The sequence below is a fragment of the Pistacia vera genome, unplaced genomic scaffold (genome assembly GCF_008641045.1).
Source record: "Pistacia vera cultivar Batoury unplaced genomic scaffold, PisVer_v2 Contig663, whole genome shotgun sequence".
In the NCBI taxonomy this organism is placed as follows: Eukaryota; Viridiplantae; Streptophyta; class Magnoliopsida; order Sapindales; family Anacardiaceae; genus Pistacia; species Pistacia vera.
Window position 1 is genome coordinate 1,116,553 of NW_022196516.1, and position 21,923 is coordinate 1,138,475.

At 34.2% G+C, this 21,923-nt stretch overlaps 4 protein-coding genes across 5 annotated transcripts; all 4 read left to right on the forward strand.

Annotated features, from left to right (window-relative positions):
- Positions 1–245: 245 nt before the first annotated feature.
- Positions 246–9,001, forward strand: LOC116112579 (SPX and EXS domain-containing protein 1-like). Its single transcript, XM_031398705.1, has 14 exons — positions 246–435; positions 1,162–1,289; positions 1,407–1,534; positions 1,852–1,890; positions 2,004–2,096; positions 2,195–2,311; positions 2,979–3,074; positions 3,673–3,786; positions 5,453–5,506; positions 5,772–5,819; positions 6,750–6,900; positions 7,534–7,699; positions 8,155–8,224; positions 8,544–9,001. Exons 2-14 carry the CDS (start codon positions 1,208–1,210, stop codon positions 8,802–8,804), a joined length of 1,419 nt encoding a protein of 472 aa, XP_031254565.1. The 5' UTR covers positions 246–435; positions 1,162–1,207; the 3' UTR covers positions 8,805–9,001.
- A 322-nt stretch (positions 9,002–9,323) lies between these two features.
- LOC116112564 (cyclin-U1-1) lies at positions 9,324–10,656 on the forward strand. The gene is made up of 2 exons (XM_031398691.1): positions 9,324–9,848; positions 10,292–10,656. The coding sequence occupies exons 1-2, from the start codon at positions 9,427–9,429 to the stop codon at positions 10,569–10,571; spliced, it is 702 nt and encodes a 233-aa protein (XP_031254551.1). The 5' UTR covers positions 9,324–9,426; the 3' UTR covers positions 10,572–10,656.
- A 633-nt stretch (positions 10,657–11,289) lies between these two features.
- LOC116112510 (peroxisome biogenesis protein 22) lies at positions 11,290–15,810 on the forward strand. Of its 2 annotated transcripts, XM_031398642.1 has the most exons (9): positions 11,290–11,646; positions 12,402–12,443; positions 12,578–12,814; positions 12,923–12,970; positions 14,152–14,211; positions 14,292–14,393; positions 14,965–15,030; positions 15,216–15,317; positions 15,426–15,810. In XM_031398642.1, exons 2-9 carry the CDS (start codon positions 12,408–12,410, stop codon positions 15,528–15,530), a joined length of 756 nt encoding a protein of 251 aa, XP_031254502.1. In that variant the 5' UTR covers positions 11,290–11,646; positions 12,402–12,407; the 3' UTR covers positions 15,531–15,810. The 2 variants fall into 2 exon arrangements, with proteins under 2 accessions (XP_031254502.1, XP_031254503.1); XM_031398643.1 differs by lacking the exon at positions 12,402–12,443 and having other exon boundaries at positions 11,293–11,646.
- A 358-nt stretch (positions 15,811–16,168) lies between these two features.
- On the forward strand, positions 16,169–21,736 carry LOC116112577 (histone-lysine N-methyltransferase ATXR2). The gene is made up of 15 exons (XM_031398703.1): positions 16,169–16,437; positions 16,519–16,594; positions 16,797–16,882; positions 16,984–17,351; positions 17,448–17,560; positions 17,720–17,751; positions 18,558–18,703; positions 18,860–18,947; positions 19,307–19,355; positions 19,460–19,514; positions 19,693–19,762; positions 19,855–19,924; positions 20,829–20,905; positions 21,136–21,192; positions 21,368–21,736. The coding sequence occupies exons 1-15, from the start codon at positions 16,318–16,320 to the stop codon at positions 21,476–21,478; spliced, it is 1,518 nt and encodes a 505-aa protein (XP_031254563.1). The 5' UTR covers positions 16,169–16,317; the 3' UTR covers positions 21,479–21,736.
- Positions 21,737–21,923: the final 187 nt, after the last annotated feature.

Consider the following 21,923-nt stretch of genomic DNA (forward strand, 5'->3'; position numbering starts at 1 on the left):
CCATTTAAAAGCAACGTCCACCCACCTTAATATATATATATATATATATATATATATAAATTTTTAATGAAATAGCAAGCACGTTTGTAAATTTTTGAATAATAAGAATATTTTTAAATATCGGAATACCAAAATAATAAATCACGCAGATCACTCAGACTAAAGCAAAAATTGACATGCTCCATTTTCAACATTTTGTAAAAAAAAAAAAGTCAAAGGACCACATCGTGTTTAAATAAAATTATAACCACCCACATAAACCCCAAAAATTCCTCAAAATTTTAAAATAGTCCTTGGAAATCAACATTTCGTTTGCCTCCTTTCTCCTTCCTCCCTTAAATCTCACTCAAATTCCTCCAAATCAGGTGGCGAGATCCAGCGAACCACTGTAAGGTTCGCATTCTACGATAACGTTCAATCAACGCCATTGTCACTGTAAGTATCTTCTCATCTGATCTGTCTTCAAAAGTTAGATCCGATAACTTAATTCTATAATGTTTCAATAAACACTCTCTTGGAACAGTCTATTCTATTCAAACAAACTGGAACTTAGCGTTATAATTTCTGTTTTGGAGAACTAGTTATTTGTTAGTTACATCAAACTTTGTGATATTGCTTAGTTTTACTTATTATTTGTGCAACTATGTATGGCATCATGTTGGAATTAGAATATAGATAGATTCTTGTGTGTTTGCTTATGTTTTATGTCGCTATTTTACTTTCATGAATTTGCGATAATTTAAAACTGAAGTTTATAGATATATACGACTGTGAGCAAGCTTTACAGATGATCTATATGTGCCTATCGGTATCTTTGTTTATCTATTGGTAAACCGAGGCCTCAATTTGGTGTGCATTCATTAGAATGTTGTAATGTAATCTTATGGGATATTAAAATCTTATCGCGTTGTTTTCTTTGATTTAATTCTATTGAATATAAGAACTGTGAAGTTGTGGTATTTGGAATGTGTAATTAGGACAATCAGACATTTAAATGTGCTCGAGTTTGATATGTCTAGTTGATTGTTTATGGATTGCTTGATTCTTATTTTCTTTCCCATTTTAGGTGCAATGATAAATTATCAAGATCTTTTAAGGTTGCCCGTTTTGTATCTTTTGATCTTCATTTGTTAATTCAGTTACTGTCTATTCTTTGTGTAGGATAAGTGACGTGGGTTAATACCTTTGCTATAATCTATTTACATCTATGTTTGGAGGTCTAGCGACTGCTCCTTCTAGTAGTCCACATTTAAGGAAGTCTGGAAGTAGACCCGTCTTCGTTGATCCTGGTATGACAGTTATTAACTTAAGAGTTAGATTTTTTATAAATTTTTTTTCTTTTTATTTTAATATTTTTGTATGTGTTGATATATGCATGCATCTCATTATTATAAAATATCTGTCAGGTAATGAGGCAGGAAATAATGTTGAGGAAGGTTTCTTGCAAACAGAGGCAAACGGAGTGAAGGTCTTGGGTTCACCAATGACTACTGTTGCAATCATGCCATCTCCTGTATTATTATGGAGATTCAAGGTTTCGTTATTAGTGATGTACATTTATTTATTTGTTTTTTCTTCTTGTTCAGTTTGTTATATGTGTTCGTATGTTGTATTGATATTAATAGTTCAACTTAACAAGAAATCATGAATGGGTTTAGAGTCTTTAGATCTAGTTTCTTTTACGTGTTTTTGTTTTTAGATAAGCCACTTTTCGTACAGTACTTCTCTAAGGAGTATATAAATTATTATGATGAATAGTCTCTTGATTTTACACCTTGTGTTATACTCTAGTGTCATTTTGTTGATTTTTAATATATAATTTCCTAGATCCTAACTTAGAATAATCTCCAGGTGTTGTTATTCTTCGTGTGGGGTTTCATATGCTGTAAGGTTAGTCTTTTTCTTCATGTCTCTTAAATTGCTACAGGTTGGTGCTTTTAGAGTTACAGTATTATTTGGTTATACTTCTCCTGTGTTCTTAATGCAAATATGCAAATTTGCAGGTTGGATGGGATTCTGTTATGAGGATGAGTGCAGACTTGAGGGATCTTTTTCTGTATGAGGCATTTTTGTATTATAATCCTCTTCTTCTTGTGGTTAGTTAAGTTTTTTTGGTCGAATGAAACATTATAATTGTACTGGTGCCCCCCATTTTATAGTATAATAATACTTTCTTTTGGTTTTTATATGGCAGACCATGATGGTTTGGCTTTGGGGAGTAAATTTATGGGTTTTTTCCCAGGCTAATGTCAATTATACAAAAATTTTTGATCTTGATCAAGATCATCTTACTCACAGAGAAATATGGAAGGTATTGAATTTAATCACTAATGCATTGACATCTAAAAGACAGAGATTAGCTTCATTGTTGATGTTACATGCTGACACTTTTTAGTTGTTTCCACTACAAGTGGCCTATACTTATTAGAACTTCCAATATCCTTTCTATTATGATATCCTATGAGATCTGCGAAATATAGTCTTGTGGCGGTATACTACTATTTAAATATGCTCTGGGTCCAGTTCTCTACCTTGTTGTATAGGAATAACAATCTTGTTTGCAGACCTAGAGATGAACTGAAATTGGAATTGCAAATGTATTAAATGATGGTAAAACCGCTTTCACGTATTTTGGATTTAAAGATGAGTGGCACTATCTGTATCATTAATAGCTTGTTTTTGGAGTATGAAAGGATTTCAGCCGAGTTTTTCATATGATTTTGCTGTTTTAATTATGGAGTGCAGTAAAATTACAAGTATATACTGTAGCATAAAATTCTTTTTCTTCTTCCTGACCGAGAAATAAGTCCATTAAGGTAATTGTTTCACAATCTGATCTGCTAATAATTTTAATACCATCATTGGTTAATGCCTTGTCCATTTATAATAAGTTCTATTATGTATATGATTTTAGAGTGACTCTTTTTATTATTTATATCATCCCTGAGTAATTCTTTGTACCTTTTTTATATCTGCAGTGTGCCACATGGATGACTATTGTTGTCCCAAGTAGCATGACAGCATATCTTTATCTATACTCGCATGGAGAAGTATCGTTGGCTGCTTCTCAACCAGTGTAATAGATGCATCCTCTCTTACTAGTTATTGAAAAACACTTACTATTATTATTATTATTTTTTGATTAATTGTTTTATTCTTTGCATTACTTCTTTACATCATATGAGCTATTCCCAGTTGAATTTTTGTTTCACGCTGGGAAGTTGATGTTAATTTTTATGCTGCCATTAGTTACCTGAGCTTATTTGAAAATTGTGCTTGCTTCATTTGTTCACCTAAGGTATCTGTTTTGGCTGCTTCAAGTATATACTAATCTAACTGTTGTTACCTTTTTTACACCCATATATAGATATAACTAAATTGTTATTTTGTTGTGAAAATTCGACAACTGAACTTTTTGAATTGATGTCTTAATTGATGCATTGAGATAAATTAAATTTAACGATCTAGTTTAGTACATAAAACAACATTTTGTTGTTTGAACGACTTATAGGAACAGCAACATGTTATTGCTTTCGTAATATGAATTGGCATTCGTCATATAGCTAATGTTAATAAGTTAGTATACATTGTTTAGCATAAAACTTCCATTTTATGTGATCACTGAACTGGCTGGTTTAAGATGTATTAAATTTTTCATGATCTGTATTGCAGGTTCTTTTATATCTTGCTGTTGTGATGATTTTGATATTTCCATTTGATATTTTTTACTTGTCATCCCGCTATTTCTTGCTGAGGACTCTTTGGCGGATAGTTCTCCCACTACAGGCAAGTTTATCACTTGATTCTCTTCCTGTTCTATGTACTCCATGGAATCTTTATGCTTTATGATGAACATATACAATTATTGCGATTTTTCCAGAAAACAAAAAAGAAAGAATTTTGAAAACTAGTTTTTTATGTACAAATTTTCTTCTGACTTCACTAGTCAGGCCCTACAGAAGTCTTGTTTTTCTTTATTAGGTGGAACAAACAAATTCATTAAACAACCCAAACGGAGACAAGATCATTTTAGGCTAGCAACCAAGCCAATATATACAAAACCATACGAGTTAAAAGAGTAAGAAGCTAGAAAATCTCAAAGCCACCACCTCCTGTAAAACTTCTTTCTTATATCTAGCTGCTTCACAGAGTCAAAAGTGTTGTGCTGCATTCTATGAGGGGATTATGCCCTTTCACTGTCAGTGAGTGATACAAGAATTGGTTAGCTGCTTGTAGGTTCTATAGAAATTGACATTTCTTTCTAAGTTTCACTTGAATGATTTTTAATTATTAATAATCGGATGAATTTGATAGGAACCCACGTCAATAACTCAACAATTGGGTTGGACCATGGGTCTTTCATGGGCTTGGGTTGAACTCTCTTTGGAAAATAGGCTTGCTAAGGGGAGGGTGTCCTAGCCCTTATAACCTACATGCCCACACCTTTTCCTTCCAATGTGGGATGGCTGGGCCATGAGTCTTTCATGGGCTTAGGTAGAACTCTTCTTGGAAAATCGGCTTGCCAAGGAAGGGTGTCCAAGCCCTTATAACCCACATGCCCACCCCTTTCCCTTCCGATGTGGGATCCTAACATTCCACAATGTTGGAACTCAAACCCAAGGGAGAGCCCAACCCAAAAGACCAGCCTGATAGGTAGGAGAGCCCCTAAGCTTAAGTACCACACTTGGTGGGTGTGAGATCCTGATGTGGGATCCTAACATTGCACCTCCTTCAAGAGCCGATGTCCATGACGGCTTTCACTCTATCGCCACTGACCCGACGATTGCCCTTTCCTCCTTTGGACGGCTTCACTCACCTATTAGTTATTCGATACAACACCCTATCCCAAGGAGAGCACATTGCACTTTAATCTAGTCTATAGGTAGCCATTTCCGCAGCCCAGGTCTCAATGAAAGCACCAATGTTAGTACTTAAGCCCAAGGGAGAGCCCAACCCAAAAGACCGGCCTGATAGGTGGGAGAGTGCCTAAGCTTAAGTACCACACTTGATGGGTGTGAGATCCCGATGTGGGATCCTAACAGAAGTCGTCTTGAAGAAATAAATATGCTACTATTAAATTCCAATGGGAATAATTAAAACTACTAGCTTTGTCTAAATTTCTTTCTCAAAGTGGAAAGTGTGCAACATGCATAACTGCACATAGCCTTACAGGATTTGATCGCAAAGCCTCCCAAAAACGTTCTACTGCAAAAATGTTGTTGGACCACTATAAACTAATACTAGTGATTCTTAGTTATATTGGATTAAAATAGTCTTGTGGAATTGTGTCCTACCACAACATGCCTTGTTATGACCTAGTATGAACACCTTGAGCCACGCGATCATTAGTCTCATTCAAACTGATCCCTTTTGTGTCTCAAGCAATGCTTTGAATGTCAAGTAGTTTAGGTTTCATATTATTCTTTAAATTTATTTCATGTGCTGAATACAGGCAATATCATTTCCTGACTTCTTCTTGGCCGATATCATGACCTCCATGGCAAAGGTATGCATCCTGTTGTCCAATTAGGTATTCTCTTATTTTATTCTTGTGTTTCATTTATAAAAAAATTGATATATTTGCATTTTTTTTTCCATAAATTAATTTTTAAAAAAAAAGATATACAGGTCTTCTTTTTTCTTTTAATTTAAGTTTTCATTTGTGATGTATCAAACAGTTCTTTGATTGTGTTTTACTATATCTTTTTGGATATTTATCTCTCAATTTCCTGGTGTATCCTTGCTGACTTGTCATTGTGAATCTTGTGCAGGTGTTCTCAGATTTGGAGCGTTCAGTATGTCGAATGGTTCATCGACAGGTTAGGGTTTTGTGCTGGAGCCAGTACTCATGCATGTTAGTAGAGTAACTATATTAGATTAACATTTGCTTTTCCAGGGTTTCTTATGTTTTGGTTTAACTTTGCTCTATCTTTTACCTCTCTTTCGTGAGACAATATTACTCTTCGATTTTAATAATTGGCAGTTGGACTCCAGTCGCTGGTATCCGGTGACTGGTATAGTCACTGGTGAGTTTGGGTAACAATAGCAGTATCAAAATGATTGTGTTTGAATATTTATTTATCTTTGTAACTTGCAACAGCAAAACAAGTGGTGTTTGGCCGAGATCTGATAGATAACGTTTGGGTGGATGAATTTTCTCCATCAGATCCTGACTAAATGTCGCGTCTATTGCTATAAAAATTGTATGGTTAGATAGATCGTTCAGAGACAATCATTTTGATACTAATATTATTAATAAAACACGCTGGCAAACTTTCTCGTCACCGGATCCTGAAGGCAAAAGGCTGAATTCCCGTGACTGGCAACTGTGGTGGTGAACAATCTTATAATTTTTTAAAAGAAACAAATTACAAAATCTTATTTATATCATTAAAATTTATATTTATTATTGAATAAGGGTGGTTTAGATTATCTAGTTCATTAAAATTTTAGGACTAAGTGATAAAATTTAACCTTTTGTATTCAGATGTTTTATTTGAAAATAAGTGGTAATTTAAAAAGAAAAGAAACCAAAAATCTAAACATATTTAGATTATAAGATAAAGTGGCAAAAGCAAACACAACTTTGTCAAACCTTGTACATGTACTTTATAGCTGATTTTACTTAACCTATAGCCGTTAATTGTATTAAAATATCACACATAATTTTTTCTTTATTGACTTATGTGTATCTGGATAGACACATGCTTTGTTTGTTCTTTTTAAAAGACTGTTTCTAAAACATGCAGGTTGCCACTATTGCGTGGTTTGAAGCTGATTCTGTTTGTGGCAGTCACTCCATTGCAATCCCCTTTGTTTTAGTTTTGCCTTATCTATTCCGCTTGTTTCAATGTCTTCGACAATACAAAGACACCAGGGAGAAGACAACCCTTTTCAATGGTAAAATCTGTTGGATTACCTTTTATATATTTATTTCTTCATTTTCTGTTGGACCTCTTTCTCTTTGGGAGGTGTTATAGGTGTTTGAGTATTGCAATATTTTTGAGCCAACTAGTTTGTAGGTTGTTGTTAAATACCATGGAGGAATATTCGTTTGAATCATTATCGGATTAGGCTGCTTCTGGCTGAAATACATGTTATGCATCAGTGAACATTTTGCCCCAAAAAAAACAAAAAAAAAAAAAAAAAAAAAATCCTCCACATGCTTTGCCTGCCAAACAATAGAGAGAACTTGAAAGTTAAATGTACATGCATTTCAACCTTAAATCATTTCAAGGTTCCATATTTTCTTACATCCTTGAAGTGACAGCAGAATGCATCTAGGAACTGGGTTACTACTTTTATGCCTTTGAGTTGATTCTGTAGAAGCCAATGCTTTTATTTGCTGTTTTTCTCAATAGTTTAATGTTTTTCTTGTTCAATGCTATAGTTTCTTTGTGTCTAAAGGTAAAAGATTTCTTTTGTAGATACTAAATATGTATGTATTGGATGCATGTGAGTATATATGTATCCAATGATTTATTATGATAGTTTCGTGTCAGGTATAGTAACCTTATGTGCTTATGATTTCAGCTTTAAAATATTCGACAGCAGTACCAGTGATTTTTCTTTCAGCCCTTAAATATCATGTCTTCCCTGAGAAGTGGACAAACTTTTATCGGCCCCTCTGGCTCATTTCTAGTGTTTTGAACTCTTCGTACTCATTCTATTGGGATTTGACCAGAGATTGGGACTTGAGGTATGCTAAAATGTCTTTCTATCGCTTCACAAATGTTATATGTAAATTTGCCTCTTTGGCTCTTGCTCTTAAATTGCCTCAATGACTCAAATCATTTTCTATTAATTTGTTAGTGCAACTCTTGCACTGTTATACAATTAGCACCTCCACTGTCTTTTGCTTCCCTCTAATGCACACAAATATTGAGCCTGTGATAGAGAAATATATGTCAGAATTTTTTTTTTTTGGAGAAATTATCGGATGATAATCACCAAGTTACTTGATTATGTGATTGGAACTCATCATGTCCATTAAATCTGTCATTTGATGCTTATGTGTCTTACATTTTTTTTTTTTTAACTTTAATATATATGGCAATTCAGGTTATATTAGAGCACAGAAGACACATATTATTTTGATGTTTTACTTAGTATCTTTTACCGATATTTTCATGCAAATATTCTTTTTTTTGGCAGTTGTTTCACTCGGATTTTTAAGTTCAGCAGACCAAATCTCTTCTCTTACCTTTTATATGGACGAAAATGGGTAAGGATATATGTCTTTCTCCTATTTTATAATTATCTTATTCAGAATAGTATCTCCTGGATCTCATCTTACTTATCTGGTTGGACCAAACCAAGAAATGAAATTCCTTACCTTGTATGCATGACACTTGAATTGACAATGATGAATGATGACAACACTGGGAGCATAAAAAGTTGCGTTAACTGTTGGTAACCAGACAAAATCTGTGGCCTAAATGACATGATTCAGCAACATCTTCAGCTTTGGTTCTGTTACAACACAACATTAGTATATATCAATTTCTTTTTTCATTGACTTAATTTTATCCATGGATTTGCAGGTATATGTTTGGGTTATAGGAAGCAATTTGATCCTGCGATGCACATGGACATACAAGCTGTCTGCCCATCTCCGGCATAATTACCTTACTGTGTTCGCAATCACTGCCTTGGAGATATTCCGTCGCTTCCAATGGGCTTTTTTCCGTGTTGAAAATGAGTGGAATAAATTGAACTCCTCCAAGTCCAATATTCAGCTGGCCGCCAACGACATCATAAATGAAGATGCCAAATTACTTGTTTCTAGTGACCACAATATATAGACCAACCGAGTGGTTGTCTTGCCACGAGCAATATCCGAGGCTTTTGTCATAACCAACATTCTTCATTAAAAATTTTGAACTTCAATTTTATATAGAGACATCAAAATTCTTTTGTTCTTAGAAAAGTGATGCTTAAAATTGTCTATACAAATACATTACTTGATTTTGTTTTTAGTATCATTATACAAATTAGAGAAATTTTTACTGGGTGAAGTGAATTATGTGCTGTCAGTTCTTTTTAAAGACCAAACAGAAGCTGATTGTTTGGGCTTTCGACCAAGCATTTCATGAATTGTTGCTGTCCAATTAATATCTATCTCGAATTTTTACCCATCGACTCCTCGGACCCATTCAATTCAAACGGTTCAGATTTACCCCACCCCAGTCTCACCTTTTCATCCGACCGACCAAATCCTCCGAACACTGTAACGTCTATCCTATCACCATCTTTGGTAATTTCTATGACTAATCAGCAACGTACACTTGTCATAAACCCAGTTCATGACTAAGAAGGTCCACACAAACATGCACATACAACAGATACAGTACAGCCACTCTGAACCACCCAAAATCTTAGAAATTCTCACACTTCCTATCAGAAGAAAGCAGTAAAATGGACTAAATGCTAGCCGCAACTGAGTACAGTAACCACCAAAGCCGGCTGCCGGAGCCGAGCCAAATCGAGTCAACCACACCAAGAGTTCTAACCATTCTGTCATCGGTGGTGGAGAAGCTGGTGGCAAGAAACGACAGGCTAGCTAATGAGTTGAGCCAGCAGGCGGTGAATGGGGTGAGTTGTAGCTTGGGCAGAGTTGGGAAGAGCTTGAACGCATTTCATGGGGTGAGGGCTCCGAGCATAAGCATACCAAAGTACTTGGAGAGAATATACAAGTACACCAACTGTAGCCCATCGTGTTTTGTGGTTGGTTATGTGTATATAGACAGGCTGTTGCATAAACACCCTGACTCCCTTGTCATATCATTGAATGTCCACAGGCTGCTTGTTACAAGTGTTATGGTTGCTTCTAAGATGATCGATGATATGTGAGTTTCCTTTCATCGCTTCACCTCATGAACGGAGTTACATTTATTAATTGTATTACATATTTCTTCTCATTAGACCATCTTTTAGATTTAGATTGGTAAGTTATGTCTTCTTTTTTTCGTTATTTTCTCGCTCGTATAGTTATCTGTTCATCGGTTTTCTACTTCTCTTTCAGGATGGTGAAGGAATTTTTATATTCTGTTTTTCTTACCAGTAATGGCTTTGATTAATATTATATCTGAAACAGTTGAATCTTATACAGCTCTATTCGGTGCAGTATCTTTATATTGACAGAATATAAGCTAAATATAGGCTAAGAAGCAAATCTAATATGATTCATGTTTACAAATCTTAGCCTGACAAGAACATACACCTCTTTTAAATTACAAGATGAGGATTAATCCTGGTGATTTTTTTGTTCTTTGATATTGGAATAATGTAGACATTACAACAACGCATTCTATGCTCGAGTTGGGGGAGTAAGCAATGCGGAATTGAACCGGCTTGAACTTGAACTGCTTTTCCTTCTAGATTTTGGAGTTACTGTGAGCTCTAGAGTATTTGAGAGCTACTGCTTGCACTTGGAAAAGGAGATGCTGATGAATGGCACTGCCCTGAAGATTGAAAGGTCCTTAATCTCCAATAATGTAGACGATGTGACTGAAATATCAATCGAAAATACTGAGAGTTGCTCTCCACCCTCAAGTAGTGGACACACCTGACTCAAATTTTCTTCATTTCTTTGCTGGCTTAGTGCATACTTGTCAGATATAACCTCAAGTTAAAGTCATGATTTTGATTTCCTTCCGTGATCTTTGTTACATATTCATGCATTTCCATATAGCATTACTGAAGAAAAGAATGTAAAAGGAAAATTAAAACACCGAAAGTAGCATTGGACAACGGAAGTTGGCAATAAGATGACGGATGATTATAGAAAGTTGCAATAAAATTTGAGAAAATATTGTTAACTTTGTAGATTAATTTGATATCATTAAAGGTCACTAAGGGATTCTTTAAATTTTGATGATTATATCATAATAGGAGAAGATGCCATGGATGTGATGAATATTGTTGTTATGCAAGTTCATTGTGTACAAAAGACGAGGACTATAAAACTTTGTGAAGTTCGGGACGGGAGAGTGTAGAGAAGTAGAACTACAAGTCCAATTCTATTTTATATTGTAGTTCAATTTAATGAAATCTCGAATCAAAGAAAAAGTAATTTAAACAATATTTTGATATTTAATTAAAATCATTCAAAATTAATCAATTATGCTGAAGTCTTTCTACAGTAGTCTCCCTACTCTAATCTTCCCAAACAACCAATCATATCTATCCACCTCGCTCTTGAACAAGACACATACCCAATCAGAAAATTAATCAAAGATTAATAGAAATAATATAAAATAATGAAACTCGAAAACCCAAAAAATAAAAAGAAATAAAAAATCGCATCACTGTAGAAACTATTTCTCGATCGTTGACGCAAAAGCACAAAGCTTTTTCTTTGTTTCTAAAAATTTTTGCCACTGCCTCCGTTTCATTTTTTTAAGCAATGAAATACCTGGAAAGAAGAATCTGAAATCCCCAACCCTCAAGCAACATCTAAACAGCACCGCTTTTATCACCCCTTTTTTTTATTGGAAACGACTTCGTTTCAATTCGTATTCAGGCAAATGGCGGAGTCGTCGTCGTCATCATCATCTAGGGAAGACCTAATTCAGCTGATCAAACGGTTCGGGGCTTATCTCACTGTCAAGATGTCAAATTTCTTTCTTCTCTCTCAATAACTTGGTACTTCCCCCCTTTTCTCTTTGGCTTTTTTGAACATTGCGTTAAATTTATGGCTGATCTGAGACTGTTTGTACCGCAAAATTTATGTTAATTTAATTTAATTTGTAATTTTAGGGACATTGTTTCTTAGTGATTAGTGGAACGATTTTCCATGAATTAACAACGAAGATTGAAAAGTTAGAATATTAATAGCTTTTTAATTCTAAAGATAAGGGACTTTTCGCCTTGTTACATGTTAAATGTATTGGAAAGAGAGTGGTTAAGATTAGAATGATCTTTTTGTTGAAGATGATTGGATTGCGCATCTTCCACAAGCTATCTGATTCAACGAACCTATTCATGGTTGTTGGCAAGTTGGGTTTCATGGGTTGGCAAAATTTTGAATGGTTAAGTTCAATCTAGGTATTTTTTTTTTTTTTCTAACTGAAATGATTAATTATTTATGATTATTACTACTTTTTACGGTTTATTTTAAAGTGTTTCTTTTTGTTAGAAAATGATTTATGTATTATATGTAAACTTTTTGGGTGGCTAAGTGTGAACCAGCGTGTTGAAGCTTGACCTAATTCATGAAAACCCCCCTTGAGCCAACTTAAGCATAGAAAATTTAGCTGAAGCTGCTCAGGTTTGGATGCATAGCATGCTTCCTACCAAAGTTTTTCGTAAACTGTGAAGTGTAATTGTTGGACTCTGTTACATAGAATTTACATAATGATATATGAATCCAACCAAGATATTGTTTTTCATTTTTTTAGATAACAATGGAAAAGAAGTTATTAATTCAGACACTCAGACTGGTACCTTTCTATTTGTTTTGTGAAGCTTTACATTGATCTTTGAGTATTTGGGAATGTTAAATTAAAAAGAAAACGAGGAATTCAGGGATTTCAGATTGTTATATTTGGAGTTCTCATAGTTTCTATTGATACAGGATTCACGATCAGTATGGGCTATTGCAGGGCTAGCCCTTGCAATAGTCTTTACCTGGCGGATGTTTAGATCACCAAGTGGACCTCAAAGAAGGCCACCAAAACGACAAGCTCCTACAACCAGTAATTCAATTGCCAGTCCTCAGTCTAATACGACTGTGATACCTTCCGGAATTAGTGCACCACCTGAAGATCTAAGAGCACAAAATGTTGTCGATGAGTTCTTTCAACCAGTAAAGGTAAGCATATATCTCTTTGTGCAAATTTTGAATATTTTTGTTCATATTGACATGGTTCATCATTAATTTGTCTCTTTTATCCCAAAATCTTTTTCCTTACTTTTTCAGCCAACTTTGGGGCAAATAGTTAGGCAGAAACTGAGTGAAGGAAGAAAGGTAAATTTACGTATCCTTTCTGATATGCTACATATAATATCAGGTTTTCTTAATGCATTTATGTTATCTGTTGGGAAGGATTTGTTGTAGTAGAATCTCAAACCTGCCCTGAATTGACTCTAGGTGTTTAATGTATTGATAACTTGGTGTGTTTGGTTATTTGCTTTATGCTGGGCATAAATTTAGGAGTTAGTGCAAATGGAAAGGGTTGAAAATTTTGAGAAGTAATGCATTTTGCGAACAAATTATGATGGAATTCATATACTGTGAATTAGGGGTAGGTAGGATTATGATGGTCTAGCAGTAGATAATAATCTTCAGACTGACAGCCAACTCAAAGCCATCTGTAGGCTGTGCCTTATTATCCGAGAGTAGAGTAAGTGATAATTTTCGGGATTTTTTATTTCCGGAGTTTATGATTGGAGGAGGATAAGTTGGGGTTTTCATGATAATTGATCTTGTTTAAAAGTAAGTAAATTTGAAATCTTAGTAAAAAAATAAGTAAACTGGATCTTGTAGCAGACAGACTACAAGAAGAAATAGAAGAATATCAAGAAGAATTATGGAAAAACAATCACTGTATCACACCACTCAAAACTGTCAATAATAAAAATTCTTATTATTAAGTCAACTTTGCCCTTAGGAATAAGAATATATGTATTATTTTAACATAAAGCTTATTGTTTTGTATATTAGAAAAAGAAAAAGGAATATGAAGATATCTATGGAGATTTGAATACTTCTTAACGATTGCTTGAACCTTATTAGTAAGGAATTTGAAGAATACTATCCCAAATCAACCAAATGCATTAATAAAGACCTAATAAATCATTGTAGATTCAATGCCGAACCCATGCAGCAAAACACTAAATGAACAAATTACCACCTATAAAGCTACTACTTTGTAAAATTATTTTGTTAAAAGATAGATGACTAAACTACCTTCTGGGACTTGGCTATGTCAAAAGGCTGTATTTTGCCATTGTTCGGGCCATATGTATAGGTCTTTGCCTCCAATAGAATGTTTAGGTGTACTGGAATTTAACATAGATGTTTGGGTGTGCTGGAATTTAATGCTTATGAATTCAGTTAACATAATGCAATATTGTGTTGTTTGGCAAAGCTATATTGGAGTTTTTAGACCCCCATTAAAATTTAATGCATCGACTAATTTTTTGTAGGTGACATGCCGTTTGCTTGGAGTAATCCTTGAGGAAAGCAGTCCAGAGGAGATCCAGCTGGTGAGAATTTTTTTCCTGTCAGCTCTATACTTGAAATAGAGTTCTAGAAATGATTAATTTAATTCATTTATTATGTGCAGACCCAAGCAACTGTACGGTCATCTGTGCTGGAAGTTCTGTTGGAGATCACGAAGTTTTGTGATCTCTATCTTATGGAAAGAGTACTTGATGATGAAAGTGAAGTGCGTTTAAACCCCATTGCTTACCGTAATCATGTTATCATTCTTCTATACCATGCTTATATTCTTTGTGTTGTTTCATGAGTAAAGCTTCATTAATCTTTTTGACATTTTTATGTTTATTTGATCTCTCTATTAACCTTCAGCATTTTCTTTCCGTTAGAAAATATTTTGTAAAAGAAATTTGGGATGATCGGTTGATGTATAAGTTTAAACTAGGAAGATAAAAACTTTTGGTCTATCTCTGTGTAAGATGCCTGAGTTTCAATTTGTCAAAACTACCTAAAAGCGAAGAACTCATGCTCTTATACTCGAAGATAATGGGTCATAAATTTCTCTTTCCAAGATGGATTGTTTAACTTCTAATTTACACAGTTTTGAGGGTCTATCTTAATACTTGGCATGTAATTGTAGATTCGCTCAATCTCTGCTTTCATATTGGAGGTCTAGGAACCTTTTGGTGGTTCTGCTAAGTGGCAGTAACTTGAATAAGCTCTTTGCTAGCTGTCTGATTTTAGTTTTTCAAACTGTAGTATACTTTTTGCGCCATTACATCCTGACCTGTTGTCTGCAGAAAAAAATACTTGTGGCTTTGGAAAATGCAGGGGTTTTCACATCAGGAGGTTTGGTCAAAGACAAGGTAAAGTTTCATGAACTTTATTGTTGAAACTTGAAAGTTTGACTGGATGAATTAATATTTAATAGTACGTAAGAAAAAAATTGTGGAAAATTTTGTGGTGGAGATAATATTGATAAATATTTAATTATTTTTAATCAATTACCACTTTATTATGTCTGACTTAAAATAAACCAATGCATAAGCAGGTTCTCTTTTGTAGCACAGAGATAGGGCGGTCATCTTTCGTTCGCCAACTGGAGCCTGACTGGCACATTGACACAAATCTTGAAATCATTTCTCAATTAGCTGTATACTTTCAATACTCAGCTAAAGTTTTCTATATTTTGTTCTGCTTTCATGTTCATCTCAGTCTACATAATGCTTGCCATCTGAGTTCTTTTTTTTTTTCGTTACAGAGATTTATCAAATATCAACTTTACATTTCGTCCACCAGACCTGAAAGAAGTGCTTCAAATGTTTTCTGTTCTCCATCATTGGAACAGTTCTTCGGATGTGTATGACACTAGAGGCAGTAAAAAGAGATAAATCTCTCATCTTTTTCTCCACATTGGTTTCATGTATTCCGGCTCAGTAGAAAAGTTTTCAGGCGCTCTTTTAAAGTTATTGCGTTTGAGATGAAGGGAGAAGAAGCTTCATTTGTTTGAAATTTGTGAAATAGGCTTTGTCAACTGGAAATCTCATAATATATTTATGTCTGTAGTTGATATTGTTTAAATTAAAGAGTATGGATCAACAATAATTTTGGTGTCCAATAATACGGTTGTGATAACACTTGCAATTTCTCCCCTATCATTACTGATTTTCATCTACTTGTATTCATACAACTCTTTGTTCCGATGGAAAAGTTAATGTTAGTATCGTTGTAATTTGATTTTCATTAAATTAAAGTTGTGTTTATTAGTCATTTTGAAAAAATTAAATAAAATAAAATTTAGGAAAAAATAATCTAAAACAACCTTTTAGATTTTTTTTTTTTTTTTTTTTTTTGAGATCTTAATACATTCATATTTTTTTTATTTCAACAAAATATCACTCTTTTTTTCATATTAAAATTTAAAAAATATTATTTATTATACATTAATAATACGAAAAAAATCAATGTTTAAATTATTAATATTTATAAATGTTAAAATTACATAATGACCGAGAGGTTTAGTGAAAAATTTAGTCCACAATTTCTAAAGTAAAGACTTCCATCCCTGGGATACTAATAAGAGGTAATTTCAGTGAAGCTTGTATTCAAGCATTTTCTTCTCTCATCATAGCAAGTATTGATTGCGGCGTCGCATGCAAAGCGGAGCAGAGGAGAGGTGTTTCAGTGAGATGGCAAGTGTATGCCCAATCGACGAAAAGTGTGCAAGTCAAGTCTCTTCTCTTCTCCAGCCTCCTTCACCTCTCCAAGTCCAGGCAATTCGATTACTCCACTTTTCTTTTTTTTCTTCTACACTATTTCTTTCTTCCTTTGAAACAATTACAATTTATTTGCAGGATTATTTTGATAACCTTATATCAACTAGACCTTCCCAGGGTATAAAAGTCCATCAAAATACCCACCTTGGAAGGGGTACGCTTTTCTTAGTGCTTAGTGTCTCTCTCAGTTCTCAGTCAAGTTGCCATTTGATGAGCCTTGTAATGTATTCATTTATATCACTTAAAAAAAAAAAAAAAAAAAAAAAACTTTTTTGCTAGTATAAAGTTGATAACTGAAATATTTCTGAGGCACTAAACATCCCAAAATCTATCTTATTGTTACTGGTGAACTGCAGGTGTGTATGCTGAAGTGGACTTTAGAGAAGAGGAACTGGTTTTGAAGGATCAAATGCTTGTGGGAATTCAGCATTCTTCAAACAAGGTCTTCTTTCTTTATTATAAGCATCCTTTATATGTTTCTTGGTTCATCTTCTCTTGAGAGTTTGTGCATTTACTCTTATAATTTTCATTTCCGTGTTTCAGGTAGACTGTTTGGTGTGTAGCTTCTGTTTCCGATTTATTGGATCTATAGAACTTCAAATTGGGAGGAAATTATATTTGCAAAATCTAGGTGTTTCTGCAAATGATTGTTGTGATATGGAGACCTCTTCGCACGTTTCAAATAACTGTTTTGATACTGTTTCATCTGACATGGAAGATGAATCTCAAGTGAAAAATCATCAAAATTTGGAAAATTGTGCTTCCAGTAGTTCGAAAGATAATATCTCTCTACCTAACGGGGTTGTGGAATCGTTGATGAATGGTGAATTGGTATTGCCTTACTCCAATAAGTTTCCCTTGCCTTCGGCTGTTTCCTGTTCTGGGGGATGCAAAGAAGCATACTATTGTAGGTAAGTCAGTTTAATATCTTTCTTATGCGGTCAATTTTCTTATGGACCATGTTTCTTTTTTTCTCTTTTTTGGGTAATGATGTGAACATGGTGCAGCAAGTCATGTGCTGAGACTGATTGGGAATTGTTTCATTCCATACTTTGCACTGGGGAGAGGTCAGAATCACCATCTAGGGAGGCACTTTCAAAATTTATACAACATGCTAATGGTACGGCTCTAACATTTCGGATTTATTGCTACTTAGCATACTTTTAACTAGTGAGATTTTTTGTTTTTAAATTACTGGTTTCTACTTTGTCACTTATTATTATTATTATTATTATTATTATTATTATTATTATTATTTGTATTGTTTTTTCTTTCTCAGGAACAAATGATATTTTCCTTCTAGCTGCCAAGGTATGTTCTATCATATATATATATATATTCACTGTCTGTATATTAGCTATCACCTACTCAATTTTTTTTTTTTTTTTAAATCCACAAAACTAGCATTATAGGTACTTTTTCTCTGATTGAAGAGGGATCCCATATAAATTTAAGGAAACTCCACCTCAATAGGATCTGCCACCCACTGTTTACCTTTCTCTTTCATCTATATCACTTCTCAAGTTGACCTTCCAGGAGATGAGAGGAACCAAAGAGAACAGGACTAAGAAATTGTTGGAAAATGCTAGAGACATTGACCTCAATATTTGAGTGTTACATGATTTTCTATTTGACATGAGAATTGACTAATTCTAAAAAAAATTTAACATAATTCTTGTCATACCATGAAAGGAAATTATCCATTTTGTTGTTATGCCTGGAAATTATAATGAAAGTGAGCACCTCTTGTTTTTGTGTATTGTTGCTCATCTTGTTGAAGTCTACTATGCAATACTTGAAACTATTTTGTGAGAGGTTCATAGAATTTCTGCACATCCATATGTCATAATGATTCATGTAAGGTGCCAAACACTGATTACCAATGCATTCTTAATTGATCTAACTTGACTTACTTTTGCTCAAGGAAATTGCAATAGAAGGACAACTTAATGTTATAAGTTAACTATTCAAATATTGTAAAACTAAACTTTGATGCATATTGCTTTACAAATTCATATTTGTCTTAACATTTGAGTGTCTAGAGAAAGTATCTTTAATGCTTATATTTGACATGAACCCAGTCTTGAACAAAAAGATTCCTTGCCTTCTATTTTCAGGCAATTTCTTTCACCATTTTAAGATATACGAAGCTCAAAGCGGCTCATCAAGGAGGAAAACACACTTCACCTGATGCTTTGGACAGTTCTGATTTGTCTTTACTTTTGGAAGCATGGAAGCCAATATCTATGGGATACAAGAGAAGGTAGTTACTTATTAGTGCTACTTCTATATATCACACCTAGAAACAAAATATCCACCAACCTTAGGTTGCTTTTCTGCTGGATCTATGTATCTGTATACAAGGTTTTAAAGTTCTGAAGAATATCAGGAGACTCACCTGCACTTCTCATTTTTGTAGGTGGTGGGACTGTATTGCATTACCAGACGATGTGGATTATTCTGATGAAGCTTCTTTCAGAAAGCAAATAAAGGAGCTTGCATTCACGGTAGGACCATGTTATAAAGAAAATGCATTCGAGAAAAAATGATTGAATATGTTTTCTCCTTTTAACAGTCTGTTCAAATTCTGATGGAATATTAGAAATGTCAGTAACCCCATTGTCAATTTATATGGTGGATTAAAATTTACAATTGCTCTTGCTTGCTTAAGAAAATGTTTACTTCATGTTCCTCATATTACCAAATGCTTTGTTTATCTCCTCATGTTCTTTCTGCTTTCTATTATATTTGTTGAATTCAATGTCCTCAGTTTCTTCTATCAGTTGTTGGCCGTTATAAGATTATAAATATGCCACAGTTGCTAGTTGCAGTATGTGTAATTCTTTGTCCATTTGAATTTTTTCAGTCACTAAAGCTCCTTAAGGAGGCCATCTTTGAGAAGGAGTGTGAGCCACGTATCCTTTCTAAAGTTTTTATTCAACTGGAGCACTTCTTTTGAAGTAGTATTGTTTCTTACCACTTCTGAAATTTATTGATGGAAGTCCTTGATTTAACAAAGTATTCTCCCTTGATGTCTATGGGCATATAATTGGCATGTTTGAGCTTAATAATCTGTAAGCATTGCAATTTCCAAGGCTTCTCCCATGTCTTTTTACTTTTGTTAATTAATAGAGTATGCACACAGCAAGACCTACTGCAATGCATATTTGACGAGGATGTTGTATCCTCTCAATTTATACATGTTATTTACTTGGGGCTTTTAAATGATAATTTGAAGTTCCACATTTGCAGTGATTTGGTTGTAGCATCTCCAGTGGAGGATTTTTTTTTGTACATTGATGACCTCCCATATCCGGAAAAGGTCTGAATGCATGCATTATTTATTCTTATTCCTAAATTTTGTATAATAAATGATTCTGGGTGCTGACACCATTCATTCTATCATCTCTGCAGAAAGAAGCTGAGTTAGTTACACGGCCGATTCTTGATTCTCTTGGTGATGACTATTCAATTTGTTGCCAAGGTTTGTCATTGAAATGAAGTTGCTTGTCTGTTTGTGAAATATATAATATATAGACTATATAGTATAATGTATCCAATTTTTCATCTTTTTGCAGATACTTAAAAAATAGTACATTATGAGGTATTTGTATTGAAATTTGTGTCAGAAGAGAAGAAAATAAAAGCCATACAGTTTGTGACATACTGCTGCATTCTTTATCTGAATGAATTATATGATTGAGCTTCAAGCTTATTAGGCCACCCATTATTAAGAATTATCACAGGCAAGGCAGAGGGACGTTGGGTGTGCATAAAGGGAAGGGGAGTTAGTTAAGTTGACTGTATATGTGTCCTTAGTTGATTGGGGCTTGAGTGAGAATCAATGGGAATATAAGGGAAGAGTCTTAAGACGTGAGTATGGTTAGTTTGTTAAGGGAATAATACTGGGAGGTCTCTAGCTCCTTGAAGTGCTAGAATTCTGTTCTGCATTTATCAGTTACTCTTTCTGTATTTCAGTTTATGTACTTCTCTGATAATTCAGTATATATAATTCTTTGATTATCAATATAATTCTGGAATATTTCATGTCTGTGGAATTATTTGAATTTCTGTGGTGTGCGTGAGTTGATTGCCAAACAGTGAGCTGAAAGGGATCTGTATCAAAGCTAAACCTTCATTTATTAACATGATTGTTTTCAAACTTTTCATTTATAATTTCCCTGAGATGGAAGCCTAGAAATCCTTACTTTCCCATGTGTGAATGAAACAATGAGTGGATGTACTAACTAAGACTTTGATTTATGTCTGCTTGGTACTTTTTCTTTCTGGAAGGTTTCCCCATTCTTTTTGGGGAAATTCCTGCATCATCTTAATTCTTCTAACACAATTTAGTTCTTTATTTATTTGTTTATTTTATTCTGCATTAGGGACTGCATTCTTTCCTTTGCAGAGTTGTATGAACCATTCCTGCTGTCCTAATGCGAAAGCATTCAAAAGAGAGGAGGTATGTCCAGTTTATAATCAATCTGCTTATACAGTGTCTGTATTTTGTGTTAGTCATTTAGTGATGTAGATATTTTAATTTACTCCTCGCCCAGAAAGACACGCAACATGGTCCTTTTCATGTTAATGTTAACCTTCCAAGTATCTGGTTGTATGCCATTAGGGGACATCTGGGAATTATTAGTTTCTTTTATGATTCTGTATCTTATCCATTTTGGTTCTCTTTTGCAGGACAGAGATGGTCAAGCAACAATTATTGCACGTGGACCCATTAGTAAGGGAGAAGAGGTACTTCACTGACTCAGTTGCTGCAAATTTTACTTCTTATTATCCTATTCTTCTTTTTGATTAAGAGTCACCAATTATCTACATCTTGGGAGCATTGGATTCTAACATGTTTCATCTACCGAATTTCCATTCTTGAGTAAAGACTAAAGACCACTAAATTAATCGGAATTTTCAGGTTACTATTTCATACATAGATGAGGACCTTCCTTACGAAGAGAGGCAGGCTTTGCTAGCAGATTATGGTTTCAAATGTAGGTGTCCCAAGTGCTTGAAGGAAGAATCCTAATCCATTGAAGTGGCCAATAGAAAGGAATACGCAATATAGGTCGTGGGACTTGTAAAATATTGACTCTTCGGAGACCCATTAGGAGATGCCCGCTTACTATCATGACATCAACTTTTTCCCAATCTGCTAATTAATTTGCTCATGGCTACTTTTAGATTGTATCTGGCTTTTTATTTAATTGACTATAGCATCAAAGAACAGAAAGTGTATCTTATACGAGGGAACTGTGTCTTATTTTATAATGGAATTTTGCCGGTACACCTGCTCTTTGATCTGTATATTAAGAGAGAAAAAAAAAATTAGGGTAACGTAAAAAATCGTGAGATTTTGTGAATTGTGACACTAGAACTGACATTTGAGATCGAATGAATAATTACGTGTTCTCGCGGTGAATTAAAGGAAGTGGTTAGCACTGATTTGATTCCCTGCTCATATGAAATTACAC

Bases quoted from the DNA above. Each gene is read 5' to 3' on its own strand.
- LOC116112579 (XM_031398705.1), top strand. From the start codon at position 1,208: ATGTTTGGAGGTCTAGCGACTGCTCCTTCTAGTAGTCCACATTTAAGG. The intron at 1,290-1,406 runs GTATGACAGTTA...AATATCTGTCAG, and splicing joins ACCCGTCTTCGTTGATCCTG to GTAATGAGGCAGGAAATAAT. The intron at 8,225-8,543 runs GTAAGGATATAT...ATGGATTTGCAG, and splicing joins TTTTATATGGACGAAAATGG to GTATATGTTTGGGTTATAGG.
- LOC116112564 (XM_031398691.1), top strand. From the start codon at position 9,427: ATGCTAGCCGCAACTGAGTACAGTAACCACCAAAGCCGGCTGCCGGAG. The intron at 9,849-10,291 runs GTGAGTTTCCTT...GGAATAATGTAG, and splicing joins TCTAAGATGATCGATGATAT to ACATTACAACAACGCATTCT.
- LOC116112510 (XM_031398642.1), top strand. From the start codon at position 12,408: ATGGAAAAGAAGTTATTAATTCAGACACTCAGACTG. The intron at 12,971-14,151 runs GTAAATTTACGT...AATTTTTTGTAG, and splicing joins AACTGAGTGAAGGAAGAAAG to GTGACATGCCGTTTGCTTGG. The intron at 14,394-14,964 runs GTGCGTTTAAAC...TGTTGTCTGCAG, and splicing joins TACTTGATGATGAAAGTGAA to AAAAAAATACTTGTGGCTTT.
- LOC116112577 (XM_031398703.1), top strand. From the start codon at position 16,318: ATGCAAAGCGGAGCAGAGGAGAGGTGTTTCAGTGAGATGGCAAGTGTA. The intron at 16,595-16,796 runs GTACGCTTTTCT...GGTGAACTGCAG, and splicing joins AAATACCCACCTTGGAAGGG to GTGTGTATGCTGAAGTGGAC. The intron at 19,763-19,854 runs GTCTGAATGCAT...TCATCTCTGCAG, and splicing joins ACCTCCCATATCCGGAAAAG to AAAGAAGCTGAGTTAGTTAC.